General features: G+C 37.1%; 3 protein-coding genes across 4 annotated transcripts; 1 reads left to right on the top strand and 2 right to left on the bottom strand.

The window, feature by feature from the left end:
• Positions 1–2,895: 2,895 nt before the first annotated feature.
• On the bottom strand, positions 2,896–8,059 carry ndufaf8 (NADH:ubiquinone oxidoreductase complex assembly factor 8). Its single transcript, XM_063003719.1, has 3 exons — positions 7,693–8,059; positions 4,390–4,500; positions 2,896–3,165 (listed from the first exon to the last, which is right to left on the bottom strand). Exons 1-3 carry the CDS (start codon positions 7,771–7,773, stop codon positions 3,145–3,147), a joined length of 213 nt encoding a protein of 70 aa, XP_062859789.1. The 5' UTR covers positions 7,774–8,059; the 3' UTR covers positions 2,896–3,144.
• Positions 8,060–10,142: 2,083 nt separating this feature from the next.
• tepsin (TEPSIN adaptor related protein complex 4 accessory protein) lies at positions 10,143–18,982 on the top strand. Its single transcript, XM_063002995.1, has 13 exons — positions 10,143–10,248; positions 10,977–11,049; positions 11,131–11,222; positions 11,459–11,552; positions 12,061–12,128; positions 12,327–12,408; positions 12,912–12,980; positions 13,067–13,255; positions 13,780–13,963; positions 15,169–15,282; positions 15,417–15,495; positions 15,865–15,999; positions 16,884–18,982. Exons 1-13 carry the CDS (start codon positions 10,210–10,212, stop codon positions 17,460–17,462), a joined length of 1,797 nt encoding a protein of 598 aa, XP_062859065.1. The 5' UTR covers positions 10,143–10,209; the 3' UTR covers positions 17,463–18,982.
• A 275-nt stretch (positions 18,983–19,257) lies between these two features.
• On the bottom strand, positions 19,258–21,849 carry si:dkey-21c1.1 (uncharacterized protein LOC100150256 homolog). 2 transcript variants are annotated; one of them, XM_063002998.1, is made up of 4 exons: positions 21,675–21,849; positions 21,118–21,159; positions 20,471–20,570; positions 19,258–19,876 (listed from the first exon to the last, which is right to left on the bottom strand). In XM_063002998.1, exons 1-4 carry the CDS (start codon positions 21,719–21,721, stop codon positions 19,622–19,624), a joined length of 444 nt encoding a protein of 147 aa, XP_062859068.1. In that variant the 5' UTR covers positions 21,722–21,849; the 3' UTR covers positions 19,258–19,621. The 2 variants fall into 2 exon arrangements, with proteins under 2 accessions (XP_062859068.1, XP_062859069.1); XM_063002999.1 differs by having other exon boundaries at positions 21,667–21,722.
• Between the last annotated feature and the right edge of the window lie 729 nt (positions 21,850–22,578).

The following is a 22,578-nucleotide window of genomic DNA, read 5'->3' as shown; positions in this document are numbered from 1 at the left end:
AATAGCTGGCAACATAAGTGAGTACACCCCACAGTGAACATGTCCAAATTATGCCCAAATGTGTCGTTGTCCCTCCCTGGTGTCATGTGTCAAGGTCCCAGGTGTAAATGGGGAGCAGGGCTGTTAAATTTGGTGTTTTGGGTACAATTCTCTCATACTGACCACTGGATATTCAACATGGCACCTCATGGCAAAGAACTCTCTGAGGATGTGAGAAATAGAATTGTTGCTCTCCACAAAGATGGCCTGGGCTATAAGAAGATTGCTAACACCCTGAAACTGAGCTACAGCATGGTGGCCAAGGTCATACAGCGGTTTTCCAGGACAGGTTCCACTCGGAACAGGCTTTGCCAGGGTCGACCAAAGAAGTTGAGTCCACGTGTTCGGCGTCATATCCAGAGGTTGGCTTTAAAAAATAGACACATGAGTGCTGCCAGCATTGCTGCAGAGGTTGAAGACGTGGGAGGTCAGCCTGTCAGTGCTCAGACCATACGCCGCACACTGCATCAACTCGGTCTGCATGGTCGTCATCCCAGAAGGAAGCTGATGCACAAGAAAGCCCACAAACAGTTTGCTGAAGACAAGCAGTCCAAGAACATGGATTACGGGAATGCCCTGTGGTCTGACGAGACCAAGATAAACTTGTTTGGCTCAGATGGTGTCCAGCATGTGTGGCGGCGCCCTGGTGAGAAGTACCAAGACAACTGTATCTTGCCTACAGTCAAGCATGGTGGTGGTAGCATCATGGTCTTGGGCTGCATGAGTGTTGCTGGCACTGGGGAGCTGTGGTTCATTGAGGGAAACATGAATTCCAACATGTACTGTGACATTCTGAAACAGAGCATGATCCCCTCCCTTCGAAAACTGGGCCTCATGGCAGTTTTCCAACAGGATAACGACCCCAAACACAACCTCCAAGATGACAACTGCCTTGCTGAGGAAGCTGAAGGTAAAGGTGATGGACTAAACCCAATTGAGCACCTGTGGCGCATCCTCAAGTGGAAGGTGGAGGAGTTCAAGGTGTCTAACATCCACCAGCTCCGTGATGTCATCATGGAGGAGTGGAAGAGGATTCCAGTAGCAACCTGTGCAGCTCTGGTGAATTCCATGCCCAGGAGGGTTAAGGCAGTGCTGGATAATAATGGTGGTCACACAAAATATTGACACTTTGGGCACAATTTGGACATGTTCACTGTGGGGTGTACTCACTTATGTTGCCAGCCATTTAGACATTAATGGCTGTGTGTTCAGTTATTTTCAGAAGACAGTAAATCTACACTGCTATACAAGTTGTACACTGACTACTCTAACTTATATCCAAGTTTTATCTCTATAGTGTTGTCCCATGAAAAGATATAATAAAATATTTGCAGAAATGTGAGGGGTGTACTCACTTTTGTGATACACTGTATTTTAATTTATTGTCATTTGTTTTAGCTTATTTGTCCGTTTCAGGTGATAAACCCGCTCTACACAAAGTGTATGAATAACAGACTAAAGCTCAAATATCAAAACCTGTAGGATTGTGATGAATGCTACATAGATGTTTTGATGGTAAACAACACATATTTTGACTATCAGTCAGAGAGATTTGTTCCTGCAGTTAAATGTTTTTTATGCTGTGACTGAGCAATAAAGTTTAAATAAAATCTCTGTATTTTAGGCTTTATGATCAGGGTCACACTTTTTGTAGAAGTATTGGCACTCCAGGGCAAATTACATTGTTGATTTTACAAATATGAAGGTACAGTAACTGTATATTTAATTAAAAATAGAAAGAAAATTGTAGGTTTGGACACCCTATTTTTGTTAGTAATTGGTAGTGATTAATTTTGGCGAACATCCTTTTTGTATTTTTAGTCTGTATGAACAGTAACACACACCTATTAGGACTACTGTGATTGTTTCAATAACGCATATCCTTAACAGATACATTAAGCAATGTTATATATCTTTGCCTACATACATTTAGACACCACAGCCTGTCATAAATTATCTAATTGCTTGTTTGGGTTGTATGTTAATGCTCAGTTCTAAGTGATTAAGAAGTTATGACCACTCCATCAATTAACAGCTGGATAATTAGGGCTTGGGTCCTCCAGCAGGGTGTCAGTAATGTCTCTGCAGCTAACTTTCCACATGTACAGAGTTGGTATGTATTAGCTTTGGGGTGCTTGTGACAAGAAACTTATGGCAAAACATTAATCAGTAAGTATTTTATGTTTATCACCTTTTCTGACTGAGCTGGGATCAGTTCATCTGTGCACTATCTAAAGAAAGCCTTTTAGCAGAGCTGAGAGCAGGACTGAAGGCCAAGTCGTGCCACCCTTATAACATCTCATTACTCATTCTGCCTGATTGTACTTCTACAGCTACACAAAGCTGCTACCCTTATCTTGGTATCTGTAGTTAAAGCAAATGTTTATGGTGAGCTCAAGTCTTTTATCCACATCTTGATTTGATCTGAGGGTGAGAGAGTATGATCTTGTGTGACAATCAGAATGACTTTATATAGCTAAAAGTGTTTGGACATCTCATTCCAAAACTAAAATCTGCCACTCCTCTAGGAATGCTTGCCATAAGATTTTGAAGTGTTTAAGGGAATTTATGGCCTATTGGGTGGCTCGGTGGGTAGCACTGTCACCTCCCAGCAAGAAGGTTCTGGGTTTGATTCATAGATGGAGTGGTCCGGTCCTTTCTGTGTGGAGTTTGCATGTTGTCACCATGCCTCCCCATTAATTTTCACCCTTGTTTGTATGCATATAATACGGTCTCCTCTCACCTCTTTAAAACGTGCAGACGGTGGGCTGGCTACATCAACTTGCCCCAAGGTTTAACTAAGTGTGGCCCTTTGATGGGTTGGTGCCCTGTTCTGGGTATAACTGGCCCACTGGATCCTGATCAGGATGGGACAGTTATTGAAAATTTATGACAATTAATTTATGAGTTTATATACATAGCTATACAGACAATTTATTTTGCACAAGGACAATACAAATATTTTGTACAATTATATTCATCCTGTATATTACTGTGTGAATAAAACATACAAGGTCTCAGTTTTTTTTTCAAAATGGAACACCACATTAACAGCAACTAGTGATTATAAAAATATGTCCTCAGGGCAAGGCTGATATCCTCCCTCTACTTTACACTCTGTTTTGCCTGCAAAGGAAAAAAAAATCTATTAGATATTACTTATGTTAAAAACATAGTTTGAATATATTGAACAAATACTAATTTTACTGTTAAAACATTATTATTTAATAACAATTAATGCATAATTATTATAATAATGTTTAACATATTTAAAAAGTATTTATTTTACCTATATTTAAAAATAATTGCACCAATGCCTTTTAAAAAGTCTCATTTGTATTGTTTTTCTCTAGATTATTCTATATTTAATCTTACTGTAATGAGAACTGAGTGAAAAACAACTTGAATTTAATTTCAATGGCCAAAAACAACTCTTAAAGGCACACAGATGCATTCATTTCTATTAATGTATAGTCATACATAATTATTGTTCTGTATCTGGGTTTTCCAACTCCAGTCAAGCAATGTTCTCCAGCCAGCAAAACAGCTGATTTAATTTATACAGAAAGAACATCTCACTTGGCATTTTTATGATGGTGGTGTTGGTGGAGAGCATTGGCCAGCACAGTATTCCAAAATCTCCCAGGAAATTTAAGATATTGACTGCAAAGTATATAATGTATGAAATGTTGTTCCAGCACATTTAATAAACACTGGCCACAAAACAGAAATACACCACTTATTCACACCTATGAACAATTTAGCATGAACAATCTTACAACCACCACAGAATACAACAAAAAACAACATGTGAACAGGGGAAAAATACCAAGCTAGCAGATGGTAATCTGTTGTGACAGTAACCAGCTCTCCAGTACCATGGTGCTGTGTGGCACCAACACTATCTGTTGTACTATTTAACTGCTGGAACTACTGTTGTTGAAAATTGTTGTTGCATTGTGTGTGTCTGGTGGAGGAGCAGGAGCGTGAATCTAGGGCAGGAGTTTAGCACAGTTTCCTGCTCCACACCTGCTGGACTTTAATTATCTTGCATTAAGTTTGTTTCATTAGGTAAGTCACCATTTGTGCTGGACTTCTACCCTCCGGAACCTGGATTGGTCTTATTACAGTCTTTTTCCAGGACCTTTACGATAACTTATGTTGGTAAATGCTATTGTAAATAAAAAGCTTTTTATTTAATAAATGTAAGTCTTAATAGCTCATTTACTACAGATATAGTAGAGATTATGTTGGTAAATATAGAGTACTATAGTATAGAGTACTTTAATAGAGTACCATAGTAGAAAATATTATATTGACACAAGGAGGTTGTATTTTAGCATTACTAACAGCATTAATAAAGCAGGACTTCAAAGCTTCAAACTCTTTGAGACATAAATCTTTCCTCAGTTCCTGTTTGCCAGTTGTAGTGGCAACCACACACTTTCCATACACAGCTGCCTATAAAACAAAACACATTTTTACTTGGTTTAGTTCATAAGGGATTAGTACTCTGCCTGACCATATGTTTTATGGACACCTAAACATTACATACAAACCATCAGTATGAAGGTGGTCTACTGTTTGGTGCTATAACAAACACATTTTTGAGATTTACAGCATAAGACAATTATTCCTCTACCAGCCTGTTTTACCATGCTACAGAGAATGCTTCCACAATTAGGTTTGAAATTTCCACGTACTAAATTTTTCGTGGGCATCACATGGTGCCGCTCATAGGGTGGGTCCCGAGGACCTGGGTTCAATCCTCACCTTCAAAATCATATTCTGTAAGAGTGTGTGGCTATGTTGTTTTTGCTCTTATACATTTGTTCCTTACAACCGACAGAACTCACAATCTACTGATAAAACTTCAGAAGTAAACATTTTCTAAATGTAAATGAAATAATGGCATTTTATTGTAGTGCCAAGATGTATTCTACTGTCAATGGCTGTTCGAAATTGCCTACTACATAGTGTATACTGCATAATATACTGTATACTGGTAACTTGGGACCCCGTCAGTACGCGAGTAGTATGTGGTAGGCAATTCGCCTACATGCTGTATACTGCACTTAGTATACAGTATATTATGTACTGCACTCAACTGCACTTAGTATATATTATGTACTGCACTCATTATATACCGTATCCTGCATACTGGTCCTCGCATTAGTATGCAGTATAGTACTGAGTATGCAACAAAAGCAAACCATACCTACAGGGCACACGAACGTAAAAACATCCGCACACTTTTTCTAATAGCATGTCGACCTGGCAGGGGCGGAGCCAGGGGGTGGCCAGTGGTGGCCATGGCCACCATAAATGAATCTTCGGCCACCCCTCCGGCCCCCCCATCACCGCTTTGCCGGCAACTTTTTTTGCGGAAGCATTTCTGCACGCAGGTGTTCTCACAGGGACGCAATTCAACAGCGCACCTCAAAGAAGTAGTTCTCCCCCAAAACCGTGCAGTAATACACGACATAAAGGTCAACCACCAACACAATTACAGAAGCAGTACTACATAGTGCTACTAGTACTATATAGTAGTATTTGTGGCGAGCTACGAATAAAGGCGCAACCGGGCTCTGCGCGTTCCAGTGTTGCCAGATTGGGCGGTTATCCGCCTAATTGGGCGGATTTTGTTTGAAAACAATTTAATAGCAGTTAAATAACACTTCTATTTAAAAGAATATATTCCGTTTTAAGAAGCTCCAGCATTGTAGAAGGCTGTTAAAAGTAAAGACTATTTTCAATGCTGATTTGGCCTAATAGTGTTGGTCAGTCTGTATCATATTGTTGAAAGAAAATTTAAATTTGTTTTCCATGCATTCACACTAGCATGTTCTGGGGTTCAAATGAGTCTCATCATTACACACAAGTTGGCAGCCAAATGATAAAGTATTGCAAAGGAATAGGTTTTGAAATTCTTCCTCATAATGTTAAGGTTATAGGCTATATTCTGGTTTTTCACTTGTCAGGGAAAATGAAGAGAGAAAAAAAGCTTATTATTCTTCGTGATGTAATTCTACATGGCACTTACTGCCTGTATAGGTAAATGAGTGAGTGACCACATAAAAAAAGGTATCAGTTTCTGTGCCACCCCTGTGTGAGCAATGGTCTCAGTCTGGCCACCCCTATGAAAATTGTCTGGCTCCGCCACTGCGACCTGGCCGCGTTGTATGACGGGATGCAGTACCCCTCAAAGATAGATCTGGGCTGCGTCCGGAATCGCATACTTCCATACTCAATAGTACGCGAAATTAGTACCCAAGAGCGGTTAGTATGTCCGAATACATAGTACACATAAAGAGGTACGCGAGAAGTACCCGGATGACCTACTTCTTGGGCAGCCATGTTTGAGTATGCAAGCGATGCACACTAGACCACTGAAGTCGTGCGTCATTCTGTAGTCCTCGTTATGCCCATATTTGGAGACCCGGGTCTAAGTCAGATTTCCTATAGGAAAAATGAACGGGGTTTTCAAAAAATCGACTCTAACGCATCGTGTGCTAAATAAACATGTTCAGAACGCTCTACGTTTTGTCCTATGTACATTTTTCTCTTGTACATCACTGGATCCTCTGAATTACGAGGTTTTTAAAGGATCGTAATACTAATAATGCTACACGAAAGCTAATGCTACTGCGCATTAATTAGACGTCACTGAACTACACCAATCGAATTGCCGGAAAGAGCGGCTCGCTTTTGTTGAGTACAACCAAAGGCGTAACACCAAACCATCCTTGCTCTCTACTTTAATGTAGCTAGCTACTAAAAATATAAAGTAAAACTTGTGAATATCACTCCACTGTTACACTGGTGAATCGTGCTGCTTTGTGCGGTTATTTAAGAGGCTTATAAAAGAAAAAAAAAAGAAAAATTAAGAGGCTTCCAGTCTAGTGACGTCAATTCAGTGCGCAGTAGCATTAGCTTACATGTAGCAATATTCATATTTTGACTCTTTAACGGCTTCATAATTCAGAGGATCCAGTGATAATAGACAGAAGAATCTCCATAAAACAAAACGTAACAGCTTTGGAACATTTTTTATGACTACAGGATGCGAGAGAGGCAATTTGCGAAATCTTCATTCATTTTTCCCATTCAAAATTTCTGTTAGACCCGGGTTACCAAATATGGGCATAACAACATGGCGTGGACTACAGACACGACTTCAGTGGTCTGTTGTGGTCCGCTAATGTATCCCATAATGCAACTGGAGCTGCGTAGGCATTCGAAGAGGAATAAAAAAACAAGAAAGATAGCGAAAAACGGAGAGTCCTCTGTTTACAAGTGTAAGTAAGATAAATAAAATAAAATTTTTTAAAGACGAATAAATAACAAAAAGACGATAAATATCCCAAATTTTGGCGAGTGAGGTTTGTAATTAGTCTGTAACTATGGTGATATTACGTCATCACGTCCCCACGTCTTTCGCCTACTGGAAAAAGCATGTTGGTCGCATACTGTATACTGCATACTGTATACTGCATACTGATTTGGGGCTCCATCAGTACTCGAGTTGTATGTAGTAGGCAGTGAAAAAAACAGCCAGTGTTTGTGGTATGGATGATTCTGAAATAGGCGGAAACGTTGATTTAAAGTGGTGTCTACGCAATTTTGCCTATGATTCTCATGGTTCTTGCTTACCTCGGCTGAGCAGCGGGTGAACATATCTGGAAATCTCCTCATCCTGTCCCGGCTACGAGTCCACACGTTTCTTCCAGACATGACGGGGGTACTATTTCCACCTGTATTACGCCAAACTTCACCTCTATTCTACAACTGTACACTACAGTTCATATTACCAGTTTAACCACCAAATAACACAGACCGACCTGTAGCACCAGAAACAGATGCAATACACTATTCTATTAATAAAAATAATTTAATTTTGTGTTGCAATTTCAGCTCTGTTAAATATGCATAAATATTAATACGCCGTAATCAATATACCAAGAACCAATAATCTACTACACTAGAAAAGAAATTGCCCTGTACAAGAACAGCGCCATGCTTGTGAACTCTCACCCCGTGACGTATATCAAGGCTGCGTCTCAAACCGCATGTATGTACTACGTAGTTTGTGAAATACCATACCATTCACTTTCATTAGTGTACTAATTTTACACATTATTTAGTAATGTGGGTGTCTATTTGAAACGCAAGCAATGACTATGATTTTTTTAACAAAACAGTACAAAACTTTAAATGCATATAAAAATACTAATACAATAGTGTACACATATATAAATACATTTGTACATAAATGCTTTAACAGTTTTAATAGCTTTTTGTTTTGAAGAAGGTTGTATTAATTTAATTTAATGTTAAATCTCTTTTTAAAGGCATTAAAACAGGCAATTTGCCTTTTTATAATTTACATTTATTAATATAAATCCTAGTCATTAAATGTATAAGATTATCACATATACATTGGTGTGTAGACCAAGTAATGCCAGGTTATAATGCAATCCCTGGGGAATGACACACAGTAACACTCGGCTGTAAAATATTTTATCACCGCATTAAAAACAGCCCCGTTTAAATTAAATTAGTTAAATTTATACTGGCACTATTCTACACCGTCTACAGCCTAAAAGATTGTTTTTCTCATTCATTGTAGTGATGGGTCGGTCGCGAACGATCCGGCTCTAAGAGCCGGCTCTTTAAAGTGAACGACGGGATCCGGCTCCTGACTGGGAGCCGATTCGTTTTTTTCCGGGTTTTTTTTTCTGTCAAAACCGCACGTGATTGGTCAAGATACGTGGTTGTGTAATTACACTGAGCAGGAGGGGAGGGGTTACACACACACACACACACACAGAGAGAGAGAGAGAGAGAGAGAGAGAGAGAGACAGCGTGCACACGAACAGGAGAGAGAGAGAGAGAGAGAGAGAGAGAGAGAACTCAGCGCTTTACACAGCCAGACATTACACGCTGGAAAGGTGAGGAAAATGAGTGAGAGGAGACATAGTAAAGTTTGGACACGAGAAGCCCCTTTTACAGAGAAGTTCAGACCCACTGAACCAAGTGTTCACTGGGAGACCAAGTGTTCAGTCTACCCACATCTTATACATGTGATGGCACATAGACTGTGTATCTGTCCCCTCAGAGAGAATCTATTTTAACAGGGCAGATCATAACAGAAAGGAGAAACAGGATCAAGCCATCAAAGATGAGCTCCTTGGTTTTTCTGAATGCCAATCTTCACTACATACTTACAAATACTGTCACCTGGATGCTTTCACCTGGATTTTCTTTTTGTTTTGCACATTTTCATTTATATTTTGTTGAGTGTAAGTGATGCTTCGTTGATGTTGTGTTGTTTCACTCTAGATGCTTGTTTATTTTGTTTTGTTTATTAGGATTTTAACGTCACGTTTTACACTTTGGTTACATTCATGACAGGAACATTCACCTCACTTGCATGTCTTTGGACTGTGGGAGGAAACCGGAGCACCCGGAGGAAAGGACCCAGACCTCCCCACCTGGGGATCGAACCCAGGACCTTCTTGCCGTGAGGTGACAGTGCCAACCACTTAGCCACCGTGCTGTCCCACTTTAGATGCAAACGTACAAATAATATACACAATCAGATCTTTTTGTCTAATTGAGATGGGTCTTTGTTTTTGTATTTTATAATTTATTGTTGGAGCACTCTGTTCCATGTTGAGTATATAAATAAAGCAATTTAAATAATAAACATTTAATACAATGTTTTTTTTACATTAGTAATTCATTTTACATGTAATTTGGTAATAAATTAATTTAAGCAACAAAAAAATCTAAGGAGCCACTTGGGAGCCGAAAGAGCCGGCTCTTTTTAGTGAGCCGAGCCAAAAGAACCGGCTCTCTAAAAGGAGCCGAAATTCCCATCACTAATTCATTGGCAATAATGTACCCTCCCAAACAGCGTCTTAAAGCGTGTGTGTGTGTGTGTGTGTGTGTGTGTGTGTGTGTGTGTGTGTGTGTGTGTGTGTGTGTGTGTGTGTGTGTGTGTGTGTGTGTATTTTCACACACGACTGTTCACTCCAATTCTGACCAATGAACACAGAAACCTGATCTAGTCACGTGACTTACTTGACAGCCCACGTCTAGTCGCCCTAGTCTTGTCAGCAATGGTACCCACTACCAGACCGGATAGTAAACAGAAACCAGTAAGAGATGGCGACTTTAATGGAACGACTGGCTTTCCTTCAAAAAGTATGTGTCATTCATAGCATTCCAGAGGAGTGTTAGCTTACTAACAAATATACAGTTTCATGTTTATCTTGGGATATGTATAGCTAGTTTCTTTAGCCATAGCTAAATAGCTAGCTGTTCAAACTAGAGGTGGGTGATATGGCAAAAAATGTCATGTAGCAATATCGAGACATTTTACAATAAATAATATGTGCTCAGTATTTAGTAGTATTAGTATTATTAATACTATTAGTAGTATTAGTAGTGACGCCGAGACGAAGCTTCATAAAGCTTAAAAGCTTTTTATTTATGTTTAAGAGCTGCTGTGGCATTCCTTAATTTCCTTCGGGATTAATAAATGATCTATCTATCTATCTATCTATCTATCTATCTATCTATCTATCTATCTATCTATCTATCTGTACAGAAGTGTAAAAACATGATGTTTTGCGCTCGCTTGATCTAAATCAGTTAAATTAAATCAGTTTTTGTTACATTAGTAAGCACCAGTATTTGTCAATACCCACATTCGTTAGTCAAGGGTATTATGATATTAATATAATGTATTTGTTTTGCCCCGCCCTAGTTAAATTTGTCACCTAGGTCAATTAATAAACGGTTCAGTTGTTTAGACTACTAGAACAAACTTGAACTGGTATCTTAAGTCAACGTGTTAACCAGAACTGATGTACATGTGATTATAAGTGTAATCAACTTTTACCAGGTCTTGCTTTTCTCCATTTCCACAGGTGCCAACACTAATAAAGGCAACAGCAGATGATGAAGTGCCCTGTCCTGGCTACCTCTTTGAAGAATTTAGCAGTATCCATTTTACAGCAATGTGACATTTTTTTAAAAACACTGTTTACAATAAGTACAATCCTTAACTTGAGAATATCCCAGAAATTTCCCATGAGTCAGTGGGATTTTGCCAATGTCTTCTAGAATACCTCCTGGAGCGTCTGCAAGTGGAGTCTTGTTTTGTAAAAATAAAGGTGGGACAAACTGACATTTGCGTATTCCTCAAAAAAGCCATTGGGTACTTGGGTTTCCTTAAAATTTCCAAAGATATGTAAAAGTTAAATATTCTAAATTACCCCTGGGTCCTGGGTGGAAATAGGTGAGCATGCAATAAATTTGCACCTTTCTGCCAAGCACCCAACCTGATTAGGATCTGGTATTAAAGGAAAATAAATAAAGAAATAAATGCTCTCTCTCATTTTTATCAAAGGTTCTGAAGATCCTGCTGCATCTATCTGGTCACAGTCCTCCTAACTTTCTCACAGAGCTGAGGAGGAATGCTTCATTCATACAGGAAGTAACTGGTATGGAAATTTTAAACTATCACATAATGCCAGAGGTGGAAAGAAGCATCAATTTAATTATATTTTGTGTTTCTTTATTTGTGTAATAATTTTGAATGGCAAACATTTTAATAAAAACAATTGTTTTATGATATACATGTTAGATTGTTGTATGGCAAACTATTCCCCTCTTTATTGTGCATTTTTACACAGTAACTCAAAAGGACACCAAGAGTGTCAAAGTGTAAACACAACACAGGGTCAAATTTCTAAAAATACTCTCAGGAGAAAGCAGCATAGTGCAAACACTGTATAATAAGTCAACCTTTGTGAGCCATTTTTAAGAACATCTTGAACTACCTTTTTGCTATCTGTAAATATTTAAATTTTAAAAATGTATAAAAGATGTCAGGTGACAAACACCTTATAAGTACATTTTGTTCTTCCATACTTTCATGGTAATTGTAAATGCATGTTACTTGTAAATGCGCTGTTTTTACAGTATTTCTGTTGTCTGTGTCTCTTCCAGTTTACAGTGGTCCACCAGACCCTATTCATGGCAATGCACTCTATCAAAAAGTCAGACTCTCAGCACAGGTGAGATATCTAACTTATAATGGACTTGCAGGCCAAATGTGATATTTTAACAAAAGTGTTAGAATAAAAAAATGTGTGTTATGTAACTTCACCATTATTGAGTGTTTTCTAATTAGTTTTCCAAACAATATAATATCGATTATTCTTCCTGACTTTAGGTATTGTACTTTCTGATACATGTTTTTATTCTTTTTATAGGAACTGACAAGTGTTCTGTTTAATGATATAATGTCTATGGACTCTGGAGTCTCCTCCAGCAAACCAGCAACTCCAAACATGGGTAAGAGTGTGTTATATATGTGTCTTACTGATTTTTTTCTACTTAATAGTTAGTTTTAGAGGTGCAACTATAATGAGTGGTTATGGATGATTTCAATTTCAAATGTAGCCAGATTGGCCAATGGGTAATTTTAAAGATAATTTTTATTAGCTTTTTTCCAATAGCCTAATTAAACACATAAAACATACATCTTTTTAGTATGTTCTATTAGCTGTATCTTGAATAAACACTGATTACCCTAACCTTATTTAAATGAAATACATAAATAAATAAAATACATAAAGTAGGTGACTGGCTATTTATAACAGTCATTCATCATTCATCTACCACAGCAGGTATTTATACCTTCAGATATTTATCATCACTTGACTTTTTTATTACTATTCATCTGTTTATATGAACTTCATCACAGCAGACAAAAAAGAAAAAAACAAACAGGGACTATATTGTTAAATCAGGGATATTTGTAATCATTTAGCCCAGTATTGCATTGTGTTGAACAGGAATGGGCTCAGAGTGTCTCCAAACAGGAATGCAGGGATTTGGAAGCAACCCAGAAAGGAAACTGCCCAGTAAGACTGACTCAGTTTGTTTATATTTGTACAACTCCACAATGTACTCTTGTACTTTTTCTACATCTTTGCTTTTTCTTCCAAAGGTGGAGTGACTCTTTTGGATAAGATTCAGAAGGCTGCAGAGGTAGTCGCCAGTGCTGTTCTGCCTCCAAGAGAGCACGCTGGTATTAGGCTCCATGATAACCACTATCGAGCAGTGGTGGCACCGTCTGCTGCGGTAGAGGTGGCAGTGCCTGCCTGTGCCTATAACGTGCCCTCTCACAGCCGCAAAGGTGAACCAAATAAGATTTTTCATAACTTTTTTGCAATGCTAAAATATGTGAATTTGTACATTATTTTTTTATTTAGTTGCTTGAGCATTTCGATTAATTTCAAAGGCTTAAAATACAGTTTCTTGACTAGCATTAGTAAGACTCAATAATAAAATGAATTGATTTAATACAGGTCAACATGTTGAATTACTATTTTGTCTTAATTTATTGTTTGGCAGATATAATTTGAAGAAGTATAATTGCAATATGCTTTTTATGGTAATATTCTGCAGCCATACATTAGAAATGCACATATATTGTACAGCCATTAAAACAGGTATTTGAAAAATATGTGTTAAATTTCAATAAAAATGCACTTAATATTTGTCTGTATGTGAAGTACCTTTACTAATGGATGTCCTTTTCCAGAACGAGGGTACTAACCAGCACCTACAAACAATGTGAAATGTCTGCTAGTGCTAAAAAAATGTGTAGTTGGATGCTATTGACATAAGGCCTCTAAATAAAATGTCTTTCTGTTTTAGCCTTTTCCAGGTGTCCAGGGCAGGTCAGTGGAGGTTGGGAGGAGACCTGCAGTGGCTCCTCTCACAAGTCTTCTTTTGAGAATGCCCCGCTCAGTCACACATCCATGAGGGGAAGCAGTAAGTCAGGAGAGACAGGCAGCCACTCTGGGGCCAGCAGAGAAAGTGGAGATGGTGGCTCAGAAAGGTAAAAGCCTTTAAGATCACCACTGTGCAGCCTGGGACTTAGTTGTAAAGTTGTAAATTAGAAGCAAGTGCCTATGCCAAGGCCACAATTCCAGATCTTAAAGTACTACAGTCATGGCCAAACATTTTGCCATCTCTGCATTTTTAATTACAGATGCTTTGGTATTTACATGTTTGTTCATTTTTTGTTTGCATTGGAACAACACAAAAAACTGAGGGAAAAAATCTAATATGATATTATTCCAACTCCAGAAATGGACTGAACAAAATTACCGGCACCTTCTCGAAATTGTAATAAATAATTGGATTTCAATTCTGTGATGCTATTTTAATTAGTATTTAAACTCACCAATTTGTACTAAAACTCGGTCCTTCTGGGAGAATGTCATGTGGACAGATGAGACCAAAATAAAGCTTTTTGGTAAAGTACATTATTGAACCATTGATAGAAAGCTAAATGATGGCATTAAAGAAAAGAACATGGTCCCTACATTCAGACATGATGGAGGTTCACAGATGTTTTATGGGTTGCTTTGTCGCTTTTGGCACTATGCTTAAACTATGAGCATGGCATCATTTTGGAGCGTAATTGATCATCCAATCTGAGAAAGCTGAATCTCCATTACAAGTAATGGGAGTTCCAGCACGACAGTGACACAACGCATACTTTAAAAAGCAACCAGAAGGGATTAAGACAAAGTGCTGGAGAGTTCTGAAGTGGCCAGTAATGAGCCCAGATCTAAATCCCATCAAACACATAAGAGGAGATATTAAAAGCAGCAGTTAGGAGAAGGCGTCTTTTAAATCTGAGAGACCTGGAGCAGTTTGCAAAAGAAGAGTGGTCCAAAATCCTCAGGTAGTCAGGTAGTCACAAGACATGGTCAAGAACAACCGAGGCCATTTGACTGCTGTTGTAAATGACTAAGCATGCACAGCTGTTTTTTGCATGATATAGGAAAAAACAGTTGGAAAAAGAGCACACAAACTGAAAACAGCATTAAATATTTTTTTCTAAAAAAAGGTCTGACATATAAGGCCAGCTAAGTATACCAAATACATCAGATGGTTCATAGATGGACTGTCAGGCTGAAACAACATGAAGCTTAACAGAACCATGCTACAAGCGAATGAGACCATGGCCTGTGATGCTATTGTATATGTTATGTTAACACTTCAAAGTAAAATAATTGTTTTGCTTTTTCTAAGTGTGGATGCCATGCAACTGGGAGATTGTGGTCAAGAGATGACGTTAATCAACAGCCTGACTGCTGGTTCCAAAATCTTTCTGTCTAAAGATGAGAGTCAACATTTTATCAAAGAGTGAGCATTATTACTCAGTTAATTGCTGAAAATAGTTAGAATTTAGTTTTCAAATTTTGTTTGCTTTATTTAGCATTCTTTTAGACACAAATAAAGTAAAATCCACTAACCGAACATTGTTTTTCTTGCCTAAGGTGTTCCACTTTAAACTGTGAGGTTGTGGTAGAACTTCTTTCTCGCAAACTGAAGGATCCAACACAGACTGTTCAAATGGTACACTTACTTTTTAAGATTTTACTTCTGTTCAATAACCTTGACTTTTTTATGGTTCTTTTGAATTTTAGTTTCTGATGGGTCAGTTTTACATGAATGTGTTACAGCAAATGGAAAGAAGGGTTAGTATTAGCCCCAGTTTAGTTCAATCAGGTTTGTTGAGTGTTGTAGGCATTCTGTGAATCAGTTCTCATTCTGTTTCACAGAATGTGGTTCACAAAATACATTTGAGCCAATAATTCAAGTATCAAATGTCACAAGACTCTACTGCTGATTGGCAGATTTTACCCTGTAACTAAGAAATACCTGATTAGACAAAGTCTGTTAGTTTGCTGTAACATAATTGGCGTTTCTATACTTTCCCCACAGAGGTCGCTGTGTGGTCTGGCATGTCTGATGTGTAGTGATTTGATACCTTTGGAGCACATCTTTACCATCACACGGGTCAATCTCACCCAGCTTAGTGAGGAATCATCAGGAACGGTAACAAACAAGGCAACCAAGGTAATATAAAGAAAGGATGATGTTGTATTGTCTGGTTAATAATTTTTTGTCTATCCTAGACAGTGTGCAAATCCATCACAGGGCTTCGACCACCCGCCTCCCAGAGCCAATCACATGTAGTCTGTGTAGTCACTAAATCAGTTGATAGCACCACTGAGCTTTGAACCCAGTGGCCTAACGTAATAGACTGCTGCGCCACCTGAGCATCAAAACGATCATTAGAACCTCTATTTTTATATAGAAAAATTGGAGGGGAAAGTCAAAGTGAAAATTTGCTGTTTGTTTTTTATGCTTGATGTGTATTTACACTTGATGCAGCAATCAGATTACAATCTGGCTATTTAAAGAAGTGTTTGACTGCAGCACAGATTGTGACATAATTCAGGAATGGTTTAACCATTTAAACTAGTTTTATAAAACAGATTTAGAACCGCTAGTTTTTATTGTTGACAGCATAGGAGATTTAATTTTGACAGGAATACAAAAGAATATGTAATGCTGTACGAGAGCATAGTGGTATAAGTGGCAGCTGAACGAGAGGCAATGGTTGGTTTATTATTAATGGCAAATCATAAGTTAGCCTTCATACATTTAATTTGGTAGATGGTGTAAAACAGAGAACAGTAAAATTATTGGGAGTAAATAGGGTAATAACAAATAATATATTAATAAATCTGTTTTTAATGTGTCCAAGGTGCATTTACATCTCTAGTTTTATGTGAATATTCCTTCACTGAATGTACTCCTGACACAAAATGAAAAAATATCCAAGTGTCAAGCTGTTAAAATATAGATGTCAGTGTCACATGGGTCTTTTTGTCTTTACTAGGTGTTTCATAAAAATTGTCATAAACTGTCACTGTAACTTCTTTCTGTCTCTGTAGCTTCTCAGGCAGTTCAAAGCTCTACTGGGGACTGCCCAATCAGTAACCAAGCATGAATTCACAGAGCCTCCAGAGTCATCCAGCCCTTCATGTTCAGGTCAGCCCCCACATTTACCCTTCACTAGTCCCTTACTCCCAACACCATTGGATTCCACAGCTTCACCTTGCACTACCGTAAAGCAACTTCCCTCTACAAATGACTCCCAGCCTCCTTCTGCTGGGCAAGTGGGACATGGGAAGGTTCAACACGATTCTGCGCAGGAAACAGGATTAGAAGAGGGAGTCCAGGAAGAGCACAGTGTTCCAGGAAATGCAGACAGAACCACAGACCCATGTAAGGTCTCTGAGACCTCTACTTATCATCCCACCTTATCACTGTTTAGTGGCATGGATCTGATAAACAGAGGGAAACCTGTGTGTCTGGTTGAGCCTGTTCCTATGGAGCCAGATAGCCAGACAGAAGAAAAACTTTTCACCTACACTGGTGTAAATAAAGAGAAACATTTTGAACGAACAACACAGACCTCTGCATCAGCTAGCAATGAACTATCATCTGCCTTTTCTTTCCTTAACCTTTGACCATCGATCAGCAGTTATATTTCAGAAATTAGTTATGTTTACATGCACACCAATAAATCCATTATCTAATATCCTTTATCTGATTATTTAAGTACGTACAATACCGAAAATCAAACAAAGTTGGATCTTAAAGGTACTAATTAATATATCTACCAGGGACAATAATAAGTAAAGAGCACTAAACATATACAATTCATTCAAAAAGTATCGTATTTAGATCCCTCGATTTTTACTGTGTTCTGGGTTGTAAATGGATACAAGTGCCATTTGTACCACTAAAAATCACTTGCTGACAAAAGTATTCAGACCCTTTGTTCTCACACTCCAAATGTGATCGGGTATATTGCGTTTGCTTTAATTATCCTTGTTATGGTTCTAGAACTCAATTGGAGTCCACCTCTTGCAATTTGAATTGGTTGGACATGTTTTGGACAGGCCCACACCTTTAACAATTGTATTATTAGAACAAGACTTAAACTCTATTATCTGTAAAGAGAAAATAAACATCTCACCACCACAAAAAATCCGACTAACTGATTAGCTGGTCATTTACTTGCATGTAAACCAGTTGATTGGATTATTGCTAAAAGTAGATTTTTAGTTATCTGATTATTTTGTGCATGTAAATGCATTCAGAGACCTTTTGGTAAACAACACTACACAAGAAGTACACTAAGTATGCTGTAACTGAATGTGAAGTTGACTAATGCAACACACATGCATGCAACAATCACCATGTTTTACAGAATTTAAATGCAAAGTGTCAACAGTGTTACATTATTGTAACTGGTATTACTCATAATATTATCTTAACAACTATACAATTATACTGGCAATCATGTCTGTGTAGATGCCTGACCGGCTAGCGTATTTTACCGCTGCTCCACTCGAACATGATTGGAAACAGAAGTATTTAAATAATCTACCAAATCTATATCAAAGTCCCCCAAAATGTGTATTGGCTCAAAAGTTTTAGAATACCTGATGTTCTGATAACCAGTTTTTACATCACTGTCTCGTTTAAATATTTCATTTAGTCACAATCAACATTTTATTGTCTGTTGATATGAGAAAGCTAATGAGTACCTCAGTATTTTTATTCCTTTACCTTGTTATCCTTTCTAGCAACATTCTAGTCATGAGAAATATATTAAAAGCTTTCACCCAAAAAGATTGTTGCTAACATTGTATTTGGGATGAGTGGCATAAAGTATGTTTGCAAATTGATGTGATGTATTTATCTGTAATAAATGTGGTAAAAGTTTAATATACAGTCATGAATGTAAAGCAAAAAAGCCATTTAAATTTTTGTCAACTTTAAGATAGATAGATAGATAGATAGATAGATAGATAGATAGATAGATAGATAGATAGATAGATAGATAGATAGATACTTAATTTATCCTGAAGGAAATTATTGAACACATTTAATTATCTGCTGATATAAGAAAACTAATGTATTAAAAATCAGAAATGTATTAAAATATTGTTAAATTTTTTACTTACAAGCAGTATTTTACAGTAATTCTTAAACCCCTTAAAATACAGCTTTCTTCCCATTAGGAGTCTTTGCTCTAGATAATGTGTAGGTCCCCTATGAGGAAAAGGCCATATCGAGCATTAGGCTTTTCTTCATTTATATGTTTCCACTTTCAAAAGAAATACAAGTAGTAATGCCAACACAAGAGCTTTTCAGATCATATGTCTATTGCTTTCAGGCAATAATGGGAAGTCATTTTTAGTCAACCATAGTAAGACTACATGAATGTTTTCAGGTGCTAATGTGATTTTAAATGCCTTAAGTACAAATAATGCAATAAAAAATGCATAATGTCTTAATGTATTTTTTACTTTGCTAATAAGGTGCATTTACAACAGAACATATCCCAGTGCAAAACTCTCTTTAACAATGTTAATGTAAACATATAGCATATAGCACCATGACCTCTGCCAGGTTGAGTAATATAAATAACAGTGCATGATGTAAGCTTGTAATGTTGTCTTGTTTTTTTTTAGTATAGCACTCGAACCAAACCTTACACAAAATGATAAAAAGAAGGCCGAAGCAGCTGAGCCGTAGGACAAAAAAGGAAAGTGCCAGGAGAGAATCCCAGTGCACTGCCTCTTTTTGCTATTGGTTTTAGGGCAGCCAATAGTTGTCAAGTTGGCCTTTGCTGGCCATGAATTTTTAGACTACTGAAGTGGGCTTCTCTAAGGATGCAGTTGACTTGATAATAAGAGTCCTTAGTTTTGCCCAGGAACAAGTTTGGCTTGTCATCAAAGTGAAGAGTGCTGCAAGGGCTACAGGAATCCTGCAGAAAGTGCTTTTCCATGTGCTCTGTGGTCTGGATTATGGTTCCAGCTCCGGACAACCGCTCTGGACTGCTTATGCCACTGCTTTCACTGCTGGAGGACTAACAAAAAGAGAAGAAGTAGGTGCTTTATAATGCAGGTTATAATGGTAATATTTATTTACAAATCCCATTTTCTAAAAGGTTGGGGCATTTTGTAAAATGCAGTAAAAACAACATTTTCTATAACCTTTATTTAACTGACAAAAGAACAAAGCAAAGATTTTTGAAGGTTTGGCTGACCAACTTAATTGTATTTTGTAAATATAAACACATTTGGAATTTGATGCCTGTAACACTTAAAACTTGGGACAGGGCAAAATAAGAGTGAAAGGTTAGTAGAATATTGAAGTTACATGGTTTTTCAACATTCCACAATAAGCAGATAAATTGGTAACAGGTGAAAGGATCATACATGGGTATAAAATGTGTTTGTTTAGATGTTTAAGTAACCATTATAAATTTATTTGAAATTTACAAAATCCAATTAAGTAAAATGTAAGTAAAATAAAAAATTTTGTACTTTTTGGTTAAATATAGGTTCAAGATCATTAATAAATCACAAAGTTTGTTTTTATTGCATTTTACAAAATGTCTTCACTTTTCCAAACATTCTTTGTTTTTATAACTGATTAAAGCAGGGAAATACATCCTCACATTCATGTCCCAAACATCATGGCCCAGAGGGTTGCTTGGCGTTCTCTTAGCCTGATGCAGAGTTTCTTCCTCCTCATCATTGCAGCTGTAATGGCGTTTTCTTTTGAAATAGAGAAAATAAGTACTTAATGTGGCTGCATATATGAATATCACATTTTATCACATATCGTTTTATTCTTTTTGTATTGTGGTAGTCTTGAATTTTTACAATTAGGTAAATACACATTAAAATCTATCTTTGTGCCAACTGTTTACTTTTCTTTCTAAAATAATCGTCTGGTTTTACGGTCACTTTAATAAACCTTATATTTTAACATAAGCACTGCATTATGAAATTGTAAATAACGTGGTTAGTGGGGGTCCCTTTTGATTGACATAAGATCAGTATCAGTCAGTAATTTGTTACTCACAAAATCTGTAGATGAAGCTTAATACTATATAAATTGAAAACCTAGCAAAAAACAATGCAGTACATAGTGGATTAGAATACTGATGAGCCAAAAATGAGGATCGCCCACCTGGTATCTGGGCATTGGCTAGTTTTTATAATCATGTACAGTACACGTGTTAATGTGCTGTATTCTGTGGATGTACAGCAAACTGAATGTATTTAGATAAATGTGTTCAAAGCAATGGGGAAATCTTACCTGTTTTCTGTCAGCATGGGTAAACTGCATTTGACAGCCAGCCTGTGGGGATAGAGGATAAAGCCTATGTGCACACTGACACACACTAACACATGTACACCAGCAGATTCCAAAAGATAGCCTTATTATTTACAGAATTATTTGAAGCATTTATAACAGCAATCATCTGTACCACATGTGCTTATAAAATATTCTGGATGATACTTAAGTGATTTCAATCGACAAATAAATGTTACGTGTCAGAGAACAAATCCCATTAATACATTTTATGGCTGAACAGTTATCAACCCATAACTTTAACCAATTGTATCAGCATCAGTCACAGACTCTGCGCTGTTTTAAATGATTTATTCAAATATGTGATTTAATTATGCATCCAGCTATAAGGTCAATACATATAACCAATTAGCTTTGCCGCTAACAGTGGGATTATGTTAACTGCAAGCAGTTTAGTGGCTAATGTCTATGTAAATACTTTTTATTACAACATATTTATGGTTTGGTAAGCACTGTCATATTAACTGTTCAATAAAATAAGATAATATCTACCACTCAACTCAACGATTCGCTCGCAGATAGCTTGACTAGTCCTGTCAGCTTTCATTATTTATTTCTCTTCTGCTGTAGTACATTGTGGGAAGGCTGTGAGTCGATACCAAACTCGATTCTGCAGAGTCAATTCTACAAAGTGATACTGAATCGGCTCAGACGACGTATAAGAGTCCGTATCTGACTGATAAATATATAGTCGTATTTAATTTTGTAAACATTAAAATATATAAATGACCAAAAAATTATTGTATTAAGTAGAATATTTACCTAACCCTTACCAATCAATAAATCAATAAAAATTTATAAATATATTTATTATTTACAATATTAAGTATGGTAGTGCATTATTAAATAATATTATATATGCATCATATTTCAATACATTTTTTTTAAATGTAATGAATTTTCGGCTCTGACTCCCAAAACAGAGTCGACTCCAAGTGACGCTGCTCCTGCTTGTCACATAACTGTACATCTATTAAGCCTCATATTAGGTCATTTATGTACAATATTTAAGCATTTAAGTAAATTTGAAATAAATGTTACTGTTTTGCAATAAAATTCTCAGGGGAACACAATACATAACAGTTGTCTGTTATGTATATGTATATGTATATTCAGTATATGTATATTCAGTATAAATGTAGACGCATGTTTTCGTTTTAAATGTATTTTCTATAAAGCGATTTGTATGTGTAGGATTCAATTTACGCGCAGGCGCTGTTAATGCAACTAACGTGGGTCTTTCCCTGAGTGAGTCAAATAATTCATTTCACCCATATATAGGAGTCGAATCGTTAGGTTCTCAACGACTACTATATTTAGAACAAGTGAGTTTAAAATACAGCCATTAGTTTCGGGTTAATAACTGGTTTAATAAAATATTACACAACATTCGGCTTAACAAAA

Source organism: Trichomycterus rosablanca, chromosome 10 (genome assembly GCF_030014385.1).
Source record: "Trichomycterus rosablanca isolate fTriRos1 chromosome 10, fTriRos1.hap1, whole genome shotgun sequence".
Taxonomy (NCBI): domain Eukaryota; kingdom Metazoa; phylum Chordata; class Actinopteri; order Siluriformes; family Trichomycteridae; genus Trichomycterus; species Trichomycterus rosablanca.
This window is presented reverse-complemented; position numbering and strand designations above follow the sequence as displayed.